The sequence below is a fragment of the Pristiophorus japonicus genome, chromosome 12 (genome assembly GCF_044704955.1).
Source record: "Pristiophorus japonicus isolate sPriJap1 chromosome 12, sPriJap1.hap1, whole genome shotgun sequence".
Lineage (NCBI taxonomy): Eukaryota > Metazoa > Chordata > Chondrichthyes > Pristiophoridae > Pristiophorus > Pristiophorus japonicus.
This window is the reverse complement of record NC_091988.1, coordinates 50,113,007-50,125,818: the sequence shown is the minus strand read 5'-3', so window position 1 is coordinate 50,125,818 and position 12,812 is coordinate 50,113,007. Positions and strand designations below refer to the sequence as shown.

At 54.0% G+C, this 12,812-nt stretch overlaps 1 protein-coding gene across 6 annotated transcripts in view; it reads right to left on the bottom strand.

Moving 5' to 3' along the window:
* stab1 (stabilin 1) overlaps positions 1 to 12,812 on the bottom strand; it is a 271,384-nt gene that overhangs the window by 145,786 nt on the left and 112,786 nt on the right. For all 6 annotated transcript variants that reach the window (XM_070895414.1, XM_070895415.1, XM_070895416.1 and 3 more), the window contains 3 exons: positions 7,224 to 7,319; positions 6,330 to 6,425; positions 6,130 to 6,177 (listed from right to left, as the gene is read on the bottom strand). In XM_070895414.1, coding sequence (XP_070751515.1) covers positions 6,130 to 6,177; positions 6,330 to 6,425; positions 7,224 to 7,319 — 240 coding nt within the window. The remainder of the gene's footprint in view (positions 1 to 6,129; positions 6,178 to 6,329; positions 6,426 to 7,223; positions 7,320 to 12,812) is intronic.

Genomic DNA, 12,812 nt, shown 5'->3' with positions numbered 1-12,812 from the left:
GAGAGAGGCTGGGGGGGGGGGGGGGGAGAGAGGCTGGGGGGGGGAAGAGAGGCTGGGGGGGGGGGGAAGAGAGGCTGGGGGGGGGGGAAGAGAGGCTGGGGGGGGAGAGAGGCTGGGGGGGAGGAGAGAGGCTGGGGGGGGGGGGGAAGAGAGGCTGGGGGGGGGGGGGAGAGAGGCTGGGGGGGGGGGAAGAGAGGTTGGGGGGGGGGGAAGAGAGGCTGGGGGGGGGGCAAGAGAGGCTGGGGGGGGGGGAAGAGAGGCTGGGGGGGGAAGAGAGGCTGGGGGGGGAAGAGAGGCTGGGGGGGGGGGAAGAGAGGCTGGAGTGGGGGGCGCGTAGAGGCTGGCGGGGGTGGGGGGGAAAGAGAGGCTGGGGGGGGGGGAAAGAGAGGCTGGGGGGAAAGAGAGGCTGGGGGGGGAAAGAGAGGCTGGGGGGGAAGAGAGGCTGGGGGGGGGAAGAGAGGCTGGGGGGGGAAGAGAGGCTGGGGGGGGGAAGAGAGGCTGGGGGGGGGGGGGGAAGAGAGGCTGGGGGGGGGGGGGGGAAGAGAGGCTGGGGGGGGGGGGGGGGAAGAGAGGCTGGGGGGAAGGGAGGAAGAGAGACTAGGGGAGGTGCAGAAGAGAGGCTGGGGGGGGGCGGAAGAGAGGCGGGGGGGGGTGGAAGAGAGGCGGGTGGGGGGGCGGAAGAGAGGCGGGGGGGCAGAAGAGAGGCTGGGGGGAGTGGGGAAAAGATGCTGGGGGTGGGGGGGGGAAGAGAGGCTGGGGGCAGGGGGGGAAGAGAGGCTGGGGGCAGGGGGGGAAGAGAGGCTGGTAGGGGGAAGAGAGGCTGGTAGGGGGAAGAGAGGCTGGGGGGGCGGGGAGAGAGGCTGTGGGGGCGGGGGGGGAGCGAGGCTGGGGGCTGGCGGAGAGATGCTGGGGGGTGGAAAGAGAGGCTGGGGGGGAGGGGGTGAAGAGAGGCTGGGGGGGAGGGGGTGAAGAGAGGCTCGCGGGGGGCGGGGAAGTGAGGCTGGCGGCGGTGGGGGGGGAAGAGAGTGAGGCTGGGGGGGGGGGCGGGTGAAGAGAATGAGGCTGGGGGGGGAAGAGAGTGAGGATTGGGGGGGGCGAAGAGAATGAGGCTGGGGGGGGAAGAAAGTGAGGCTGGGGGGCGGAAGAGAGTGAGGCTGGGGGGGGGGGAAGGAAGAGAGGTTGGGGGGGGGAAGAGAGGTTGGGGGGGGGGGGAAGAGAGGTTGGGGGGGGAAGAGAGGCTGGGAGGGGGAAGAGAGGCTGGGGGGGGGGGGAAAGAGAGAGGCTGGGGGGGGGGAAAAGAGAGAGGCTGGGGGGGGGGGGAAAGAGAGAGGCTGGGGGGGGGGGGAAAGAGAGAGGCTGGGGGGGGGGGGAGAGAGGCTGGGGGGGGGGGAGAGAGGCTGGGGGGGGGAAAGAGAGAGGCTGGGGGGGGGGGAGAGAGGCTGGGGGGGGGGGAGAGAGGCTGGGGAGGGGGGAGAGAGGCTGGGGAGGGGGGAGAGAGGCTGGGGGGGGATGAAGAGAGGCTGGGGGGGGGGGAAGAGAGGCTGGGGGGGGGGGAAGAGAGGCTGGGGGGGGGGGAAGAGAGGCTGGGGGGGGGGGAGAGAGGCTGGGGGGGGGGGGGGAAGAGAGGCTGGGGGGGGCGAAGAGAGGCTGGGGGGGGCGAAGAGAGGCTGGGGGGGGGAAGAGGGGCTGCGGGGGGGGAAGAGGGGCTGCGGGGGGGGAAGAGGGGCTGCGGGGGGGGAAGAGGGGCTGCGGGGGGGGAAGAGGGGCTGGGGGGGGGAAGAGGGGCTGGGGGGGGGAAGAGGGGCTGGGGGGGGAAGAGGGGCTGGGGGGGGAAGAGGGGCTGGGGGGGGGAAAGAGGGGCTGGGGGGGGAGAGGGGCTGGGGGGGGGGGAGAGGGGCTGGGGGGGGGGGGGAGAGGGGCTGGGGGGGGGGGGAGAGGGGCTGGGGGGGGGGGGAGAGGGGCTGGGGGGGGAGAGGGGCTGGGGGGGGAGAGGGGCTGGAGGGGGGGAGAGGGGCTGGAGGGGGGGAGAGGGGCTGGGGGGGGGGGAAGGGGGGGGGAAGAGAGGCTGGGGGGGGGAAAAGAGGCTGGGGGGGGGAAGGAAGAGAGGTTGGGGGGGGAAGAGAGGTTGGGGGGGGGGGGAAGAGAGGTTGGGGGGGGAAGAGAGGCTGGGAGGGGGAAGAGAGGCTGGGGGGGGGGGAAAGAGAGAGGCTGGGGGGGGGGGAGAGAGGCTGGGGGGGGGGAGAGAGGCTGGGGGGGGGGGGAAAGAGAGAGGCTGGGGGGGGGGGAGAGAGGCTGGGGGGGGGAGAGAGGCTGGGGGGGGGGGGGAGAGAGGCTGGGGGGGGGAAGAGAGGCTGGGGGGGGGGGGGAAGAGAGGCTGGGGGGGGAGAGAGGCTGGGGGGGAGGAGAGAGGCTGGGGGGGGGGGAAGAGAGGCTGGGGGGGGGGGAGAGAGGCTGGGGGGGGGAAGAGAGGTTGGGGGGGGGGGAAGAGAGGCTGGGGGGGGGGGAAGAGAGGCTGGGGGGGGGGAAGAGAGGCTGGGGGGGGGAAGAGAGGCTGGGGGGGGGAAGAGAGGCTGGGGGGGGAAGAGAGGCTGGGGGGGGAAGAGAGGCTGGGGGGGGGGAAGAGAGGCTGGGGGGGGGGGCGCGTAGAGGCTGGCGGGGGTGGGGGGGAAAGAGAGGCTGGGGGGGGAAAGAGAGGCTGGGGGGGAAAGAGAGGCTGGGGGGGAAAGAGAGGCTGGGGGGGGGGAAAGAGAGGCTGGGGGGGGAAGAGAGGCTGGGGGGGGGAAGAGAGGCTGGGGGGGGGAAGAGAGGCTGGGGGGGGGAAGAGAGGCTGGGGGGGGGAAGAGAGGCTGGGGGGGGGGGGAAGAGAGGCTGGGGGGGGGGGGGAAGAGAGGCTGGGGGGGGGGGGAAGAGAGGCTGGGGGGGGGGGGGGAAGAGAGGCTGGGGGGAAGGGAGGAAGAGAGACTAGGGGAGGTGCAGAAGAGAGGCTGGGGGGGGCGGAAGAGAGGCGGGGGGGGGTGGAAGAGAGGCGGGTGGGGGGGCGGAAGAGAGGCGGGGGGGCAGAAGAGAGGCTGGGGGGAGTGGGGAAAAGATGCTGGGGGTGGGGGGGGGAAGAGAGGCTGGGGGCAGGGGGGGAAGAGAGGCTGGGGGCAGGGGGGGAAGAGAGGCTGGTAGGGGGAAGAGAGGCTGGTAGGGGGAAGAGAGGCTGGGGGGGCGGGGAGAGAGGCTGGGGGGGCGGGGAGAGAGGCTGTGGGGGCGGGGGGGGAGCGAGGCTGGGGGCTGGCGGAGAGATGCTGGGGGGTGGAAAGAGAGGCTGGGGGGGAGGGGGTGAAGAGAGGCTGGGGGGGAGGGGGTGAAGAGAGGCTCGCGGGGGGCGGGGAAGTGAGGCTGGCGGCGGTGGGGGGGGAAGAGAGTGAGGCTGGGGGGGGAGGCGGGTGAAGAGAATGAGGCTGGGGGGGGAAGAGAGTGAGGATTGGGGGGGGCGAAGAGAATGAGGCTGGGGGGGGAAGAAAGTGAGGTTGGGGGGCGGAAGAGAGTGAGGCTGGGGGGGGGGGAAAGAGAGTGAGGCTGGGGGGGGAAGAGAGTGAGGCTGGGGGGGGGAAGAGAGTGAGGCTGGGGGGGGAAGAGAGTGAGGCTGGGGGGGGAAGAGAGTGAGGCTGGGGGGGGAAGAGAGTGAGGCTGGGGGGGGAAAGAGAGTGAGGCTGGGGGGGGGAAAGAGTGTGAGGCTGGGGGGGGGAAAGAGTGTGAGGCTGGGGGGGAAAAGAGTGTGAGGCTGGGGGGGAAAGAGTGTCAGGCTGGGGGGGAAAGAGTGTGAGGCTGGGGGGGAAAGAGTGTGAGGCTGGGGGGGAAAGAGTGTGAGGCTGGGGGGGAAAGAGTGTGAGGCTGGGGGGGAAAGAGTGTGAGGCTGGGGGGGGAAAGAGTGTGAGGCTGGGGGGGAAAGAGTGTGAGGCTGGGGGGGGAAAGAGTGTGAGGCTGGGGGGGGAAGAGTGTGAGGCTGGGGGGGGGGGAAGAGTGTGAGGCTGGGGGGGAAAGAGTGTGAGGCTGGGGGGGGAAAGAGTGTGAGGCTGGGGGGGGGGGACGGACAGGGGGGAAGAGAGTGAGGCTGGGGGAGGGGGGAAGAGAGTGAAGCTGGCCGGGGGGGGAAGAGAATGAGGCTGGGGGGGAAGAGAGTGAGGCTGGGGGGGAAGAGAGTGAGGCTTGGGGGGGAGCAGGGGGAAGAGAGTGAGGCTGGCGGGGGGGGGGGTGGCGGCGGGGAAGAGAGTGAGGCTGGGAGGGACGGGAAGAGAGAGAAAGGCTAGGGGGAGAGAGAGAGAGAGCCGCGGGTGGTGGGGAGGGGGTAATCGGAAGGGAGATGGGAAACTCAGGGAAGACGGATCACGTTCTTCCAACACCCTACAAGGGATATCAATGGAGTGGATGATATCCAGAAGTCATTACACTGTCACTATTCACTTCATACCCAATAAACCTGTTAATAATCCGTACACAATGCCCCATCTATGATAGTCGGCAGTAGGGGAAGGATTCACTTGCGCTTGTAAAAGGCATTTTGGCTTGGGGAGGGATGCACTTGGACTGGGGTAAGGCACTTTGGCTGGGGGTGACATGCACTTGGACTGTGGTCAGGCACTTTGGCTGGGGGAGGGATGTACTTGGACTGGGGTAAGGCACTTTGGCTGGCCTTTGCTGTCTTCTGGGGAGTTCTGTCCTCTGTTGCTACAGGAAGTCAAAGTGGATCGAGTTACAATTTGCAAAGTCAGTGAGACCTTGGATGGGCGGTTCCAGTTACACGTTCCTGTGAAACTTCAGGGTGTGGCTTATCCTCCAAGGGGACCAATCAGAAACAAAGGGTGGAGCATGGTAGCCATTTTGGCAGTACAAATAAGTGCTTCCATAAATATTGGCCAGGACATCGGGGATAACTCTCCTGCTCTTCTTCAAAATAGTGCCGTGGGATCTTTTACGTCCACTTGAGAGAGCAGACAGGGCCTCGGTTTAAGGACTCTTCCGAAAGACAGCACCTCTGACAGTACAACACTCCCTCAGCTTAGATTTTTTGTGCTCCTCGAGTGGGACTTAAACCCACAACCTTCTGACTCTGAGGTGAAAGTGCTACCCACTGAGCCACAGCTGACTGCAATAGGATATAGGAAAATAAAAGATGATAACCCTGTAATCTGCCTGAGCCGAAGGGCTGATAATTATGTATGCAGCTAACTGGAAAGATTTCCAAAAGCATCTATTCAAAAACATAGAAGGTTGTGCAGCCTGTGGAACCTTTTTGGATATGATGGACTCACCACAGAGCAACGCAAATAGGTAAACAAAATTATTATGGAAACATTAACATCCTGATTCATATAACAAACAATTTCATGTCCGAGATATTCCTGGTGATAATGGGGATTCAGCCAAACCAGCTTTTACAGAAAGCAACTGGAACGAGCCAGTGCTCAGAGATACTTATAAAAATATGAACTTTCTTATGCTCTGTAATGTGATGAAACAGCTTATTGAATCACAACATAGTAGTTATTATAAATAAAAGCATATTTGTTGCCTAATATTACTGGAGGTTTCTGCGGAGATTATCTCTCTGTTTGCTTCATAAGGAACCAGCTTGTGCTGAGTATCAAACATGGAGGTGGGGGTAAAATTCAGTTTCGGCAGGGAACAAGATGGGTGCTAGTGGATTGACCACCCTTTACACAGCTCGCCTTCAAGGGAAAGGAAAATTGAGAAGGTGTACAACAAGCACCCCCTCCAAAGATAAATTTTACCCCCATGGAATCCAGGAGACCAAAATGAGTTCCAGCTGTTATTGTCTCAGGAAACATTCCTTTGGCCGGCTCGGGGAACTTTGGTAATTGGAGTGGAATGGATGAGAGAGCATTCACAACAGGGAGAGCAACCACTCAGAGCGGACATTTAGCAACTCACAATATGATGGAAAGACAGACAAATCATTTTAATACTCCAAAATGAAACCTTAAACAAGAAATAATCAATTCACAGAGGGAAAAATTTCAAAAAGATTTCAATTGCAAATAAATAGATGTTATTTTTAATTGAGTTCAGAACATATTCCTATTTGTAGCTTGCAGCTGAAATTAAACCATGTGGGTTACATACCTGGAGCCAGTCATTAAACCCTGAAAAGTACGCACTTGATGCCAGCTCCTTCAAAACAAATAAAGAAAAATCTCAAAATGACAAATTAAGTGGGTACTGTACAAATAGATAGAAATGAGATACATTAAAGATTTCACAAAATAATTGTATTATTTTTTTCGAATTAGGTATTGTAGTGTATACATTGTTATTCTACTTACTGTTAATATGTCCCCAAAGCACATTATCCCATCTCCAGCATAGTCTTGAGGGCAGGTACACTTTCGATTTCCATTCTCAATGGGCTCACATTCAGCCTATAGATGAAAACATTTAACTTTCATTTTGTATAATATTAAATTAAATTACATTTTACACAGGTTTTGATTAACACACATGAAATTTAGGCAGGTCAGGGTTCTAAGACTCCCAACCACAGATTTGAGGTTTCAAATCCCAAGTTCTATTTTCATTTCATTTATCATCTCTTATTGGGTAGTTTTCTCACTTCTTGGCTGGGTGATAGATGGTGACAAATTCTGTCTGATTACGCTGTTGTGAAGCACCCTGGGACGTTTTACTATGTTAAAGGCGCTATATAAACACAAGTTGTTGTGTTCCGTGATCGGGACCAAGGAGTGGCGTGAGTTCAGGGCCCAGAAGAGACAAGGGCCCAGGGGCAGCACGGGCCAGCCCACACTGTGATATGTGTGCGCACTAGGTCCGTGCAGCAGAACTGGTCTCCAGTCGTTTTGATTAATCCTTGCCACTGGACCAAGACCTAGCTCTGTCAAGCCCGTGTGGTGGCTGGTGTGCAACGGCCACCACATTCAAAAAATCCACACACAGGCATCTTCCACCCTTCAACATGTAGTTTGGGACCTGGAATTTTAGGTCCTTCATTGAAATATCTGTGAACTCATCCCTTTTTGACATGGAAGCAAGTCATCCTCGATGCGAGGGACCGCCTATGATGATGACACATTATACAATATCGTAATAGATGGTGTCTAACAGGGCCTACCAAAGTGAATGTTGAATCAAAAGAGAACTACAAACTGATATTGGAGGTTATGGAAATAACACACAAGTATGATAAACGATTATTTGTTTACCATTACATGGCATCCACCATTCTCTTCCAGGCATGGGTTAATAGGAGAGCATGTCTTGCCATCGCCAGCAAACCCTCTCCTGCAAGTACAGCGACTCTTGATACCATAGGATGAAATCAAAAGATGGTTATCAAAACATAGCATTATTTTATTATCACTCTAATATCAAGGGGTTAACGATTGAGCAAAGAAAAAGCTAAGATTGCAATATTTAATGCTCCAACCCAACCGCATAATCAAGACACTTTACAATACAAGTGGCCTGCAAATGATTTGACAAAGGTTAGCTACTGGAATTCCTAAAATGTGTGCAGGACTCTTTCCTCAACTAGCATGTTCATATGCGTACAAGGAGGACAGGCAATGCTAGATCTAATTATGAGTAAAATAGTTCGGGTCAATGAGTTAAAGCTGGGCAAGACCCTTGGGAGAAGTGACCATAATGTGAAAAGGCTTTAGGCCCATATAAAAAAAGGGGAAAGTTAGTACAATAAAAAGGCCATCAGATTGAAATAGGGCAGATTTTAGAAATGAGGAGCAAGCTACTTGAGGCAAGACGGAAAGAGAAATGAGCAGACCTGATCAACAATGGGATCATTTTAAAAAGGAGATTGCAAAAATGCAGAAGAAATATATGCCATTAAAAAAGATTACTTCAAGTTTCAAGATGCTGTGGATGATTAAAGAGGCTAGAAACAAACTAAAGTAAAAGAGGAAATAGCAGAGGCCTTGACCATCGTTTTCTAGTCCTCTTTGGATTTGGGCATGGTGCCGGAGGATTGGAGGACTGCTAATGTAGTACCCTTGTTAAGAAGGGAAAAAGGGATAGGCCGAGTAATTACAGGTCTGTCAGCAGAACCTCAGTGGTGGGAAAATTATTGGAAAAAATCCTGAAAGACAGAATAAATCTGCATTTGGAAAGGCAAGGATTAATTAGGGACAGTCAGCACGGATTTGTTAAGGGAAGATTGTGTTTGACTAACCTGACTGAATTTTTTGAGGAGGTAACCAAGAGGGTCGATGAGGGTAGTGGTACGATGTAGTGTATATGGACTTTAGCAAGGCTTTTGATAAGGTCCCACATGGTAGACTGGTCATGAAGGTTAAAGCCCATGGGATACAGGGCAAAGTGGCAAGTTGGATCCAAAATTGGCTTGGAGGTAGGAAGCAAAGGGTAATGATTGATGGATATGTGTGTGTGACTGGAAGATGTTTCCAGTGGGGTTCCGCAGGGGTCAGTACTGGGTCCCTTACTTTTTGTGGTATATATCAATGATTTAGATTTGAATATAGGGAGTATGATTAAGAAGTTTGCAGACCAACATTAAAATTGGCTGTGTGGTTGATAAGGAAGAGGAAAGTCATGGGCTGCAGGAGGATATCAATCTACTGGTCAGGTGGGCAGAGCAGTAGCAAATGGAATTTAATTTAGAGAAGTGAAGGATGATGCACTTTGGGAGGGCTAATAAGGAACGAGTATACACATTAAGCAGTAGGCCACTTAATAGAGTAACAAAGAGACCTTGGAGTGCTTGTCCACAAATCCCTGAAAGTAGCAGGTCAGGTGGATAAGGTGGTTAACAAGGCATATGGAATGCTTATCTTTATTGGCCAAGGCATAGAATATAAGAGCAGGAGGTTATGCTTAAATTGTATAATACTTTGGTTAGGCCACAGCTGGAGTACTGCGTGCAGTTCTGGTCGCCGTATTATAGGAAGGATGTGATTGCGCTATAGAGGGTGCAGAAGAGATTTACTAGGATGCTGCCTAGAATGGAGAATCTTAGTTATGAGGACAGACTGGATAGGCTGGATTTGTTCTCATTGGAACAGAGGAGGTTGAGAGGAGATCTCATTGAGGTGTACAAAATATTGAGGGGCCTGGACATAGTGGATAGTAAGGGTCTATTTCCATTGGTGGAGGAGTCTATTCCGAGGGGGCATAGTTTTAAGGTGGTTGGTGGAAGGTTTAGAGGGGATTTAAAGGGAGAGCTTCTTTATGCAGAGGGTTGTGGGGATCTGGAACTCGCTGCCTGGAAGAGTGGTGGATGCTGAAACCCTCACCATTTTTAAGAGATGGTTGGATGGACCTTGAAGCGCAGTAACCTGCAGGGTTATGGACCTAGAGCTGCTAATTGGGATTAGACAGAATGACCTTTTGTTGGACGGCACAGATATAATGGTAATTACTGCAGGGAATAGAATACGGCCAGGGTGATCTCCTGGACGGGTCGGAGAGGAATTTTCCCAGATTTTTTTCTCCCTAAATTGGCCTAGGTTTTTAATCTGGTTTTTGTCTCTCCCAGGAGAGCACATGGCTCCGGTTGGGGTGGAGTGGAGAGTGTTTCAGTATAAGGGGTATCGCAGTTGTGTGAGGCGGACTGGTTGGGCTGGGTGCTCTTTGCCTTTCCGTCATTGTTCATAAGTTTATATGTAACCTTTAGGGCTGCTGACCAAGGGCCGTGCGGCTCTTTGTCGGCCGGCGCGGACACGATGGGCCGAAATGGTCACGTTCTGTGCTGTAAATTTCTATGTTTCTATGTAAAGCTAAAGGAAAAAGCATATAGGGCCTACACAGATAATAAAAATGAGAGAAAATAAGGAAAAACATTAAGGGGTAGGGAGAGCAAAGAGGGAGAGTGAGTAGAGAGTGTCAAAAAATAGTAAAAAGAACTATTAAGTATCCAACAAATAGGAAATTGTTAAATGTGAGATGGTAGCTGAGGGAATAATGAGAATAATGAATGGAAATTGGCATGGATACGTAACAAGCACTTTGCATCAATGTTTATAAAAAGGGAAGGTTATTGGGATAAGGTAAATCGTGAATTGAATAAAAGCCAGATGAGAGATATTGCAATAAATTGAAATGAAACTATTAAAGAAATGAGTTAACCTAAGGACATAGTAGAAACGTAGGTGCAGGAGTAGGTCATTCGGCCCTTCGAGCCTGCACCGCCATTCAATGAGTTCATGGCTGAACATGCAACCTCAGTACCCCATTCGTGCTTTCTTGCCATACCCCTTGATCCCCCTAGTAGTAAGGACTACATCTAACTTCTTTTTGAATATATTTAGTGAATTGGCCTCAACAACTTTCTGTGGTAGAGAATTCCACAGGTTCACCACTCTCTGGGTGAAGAAGTTTCTCCTCATCTCGGTCCTAAATGGCTTACCCCTTATCCTTAGACTGTGACCCCTAGTTCTGGACTTCCGCAACATTGGGAACATTCTTCCTGCATCTAACCTGTGCCGGGATGCATCAAAGGATCCGGAGGGAAATGGAGAAGAAATAACGGAGGCCCCAAATTTAACCTAATGAGCCCAGATGGAATGATATGCGTTCAGTTTGGGTACCTGGTATATTGGGACTAAAAATCTACAGGGTGTAAAATGGTGAGATATGTCCACTCCTGACCTCCACTGCTGACCACAACAAAGTTTGCAGGCTCAGGGAGAGGTCCCAAAATTTATGTGGGTTTAGTTGGTGTGAAATTGTGATTTTTGTTATGGCTAAGTATTCAGAGATCTAGGCCACCATCCCGGCCTGGATCTCTGATAAATCCCACAACTGCTCTTTGGTCGGCCTATACATGTCATGTGTACTTGTGCTGATCATGTGCCAAATTTCCAAGTGGCCCCAGGGCATGGAACTCTGACATTCAGAGTCTCCGTCCCTGGCCCAGGCCATTCACCCTGTCATGTATTCAACTGTCATTGTAACCCATTTATAAACTGACCTAAGTTGTACACCGTGAGAACACTGACCACTAGGTGGTGAACTTGTGGGAGACACTCCTAACCTGGACTTTCAGGTATAAAAGGGAAAGCTCCACCCACCTTCTGCACTTCAGTGCTGGCTAATAAAGGTTATTGGTCACAGAGTGACCTTCTCTCAAGTATGGGCCTTATGTGCATTTGTGCTGTATAGTAAGGACATATTATTGGCGACGGGAGACTGGGATTTAAACCACACGAGCATGGCCACTAGCAGCACAGACGAGATGATTGGGACGATTTTATTGAGAGACTACAGCAAAGTTTCGTCACTAAGGAATGGCTGGGACAGGATTCGGCCGACAAACGCAGGGCTCATCTCCTGACGGTTTATGGATCCAGGACGTACTCCCTGATGAAGGACCTTCTAGCGCCAGAGAAACCGGCGGACAAGACTTTTGAAGAGCTCAATAAGTTGATCGGGAAATACTTTAAGCCGGCGAGCAGCATGCACATGGTGAGACACTGGTTTTACACGCACCGGCGGCGAGAAGGGCAAAGCGTTCCAGACTTTGTGGCAGACCTCCGGCGACTGGCGAGCCTATATAAGTTCCCAGATGCATGCAGAGCGAAGATGCTGTGAGACTTTCTTATTGAGGGCATCGGGCACGCTGGGGTTTTCAGGAAACTGATTGAGACCAAAGACTTGACCCTGGAAACGGCGGCTTTGATGGCCCAGACATTTATCTCAGGGGAGGAAGAGACCAGAATGATGTTTGACAAAAATCTTGGTTTAAATGCAGCAAATGGACAGGGAGTCAACATTGTTAACAGGACACACAGTTCTCCAGGCAGACAGGGGCAATCGGACATACCCGAACATGAAGTCGAACCCAAAGGGGGAATGCAACAGAGTCAGTGGCTAGCTGAACGGCGATTCATGCCTTCGCAATGGACAATGCGGCCAGTAATGGGGCCATCAACACCTGTCAATGGTGCGCTTAAGGACAGTTACAGAGACAGTCAGAGACGATCGACTGGTAATGGACCTTTTGTTTCCAACAACGGCTCATGTTGGAGGTGTGGAGGCAAACACACAGCCAGAGCTTGCAGGTATCAGCAATATACCTGCAGAAACTGCAACGTCAGCGGTCACTTGGCGCGTATGTACAGGAAGCCTGCAGCCAGGTTGATGTACGAGGAGGATGGGCCTGATGTAAGCCCTACGAGGCCAAATGGACACTGGGGGAAATCGCTGGAAGTGGAAGTTCAGCGAGTTCATGTGGAGCACATATACAGTTCATACACCAGGATGCCACCGATAATGATGAAAGTGCTCCTCAATGGCATCCCAATAACAATGGAGCGAGACAGGGGGCCAGCCAGTCCCTGATGAGTATCAAAAAGTTATGGGCGTCGAAGGCCAGGAGGCCAAAATTAGTGCCGATTGACGCACAGCTACGGACATATACAAAGGAGATCATTCCGGTGCTAGGCAGTGTCACGGTAGTCGTGACCCACAAAGATTCGGAGAACAGGTTGCCACTATGGATTGTCCTGGGGAACGGTCCCGCACTACTGGGGAGGAGTTGGCTTGCTGTCATGAACTGGAAATGGGGCGATGTCAATGCAATTTCTTCTGTGGAGCGAATATCATGCTCACAGGTCCTGGACAAATTTGACTCACTATTTCAACCCGGCATTGGCACTTTCACGGGGGCCAAGGTAGTGATTCACATAAACCCGGACACCAGGCCAGTACACCACAAGGTCAGAGCGGTGCTGTACGTGATGCGGGAAAAGATAGAAGGCGAATTGGACCGCCTGCTGAGGGAAGGCATCATCTCGCCAGTCGAATTCAGTGACTGGGCG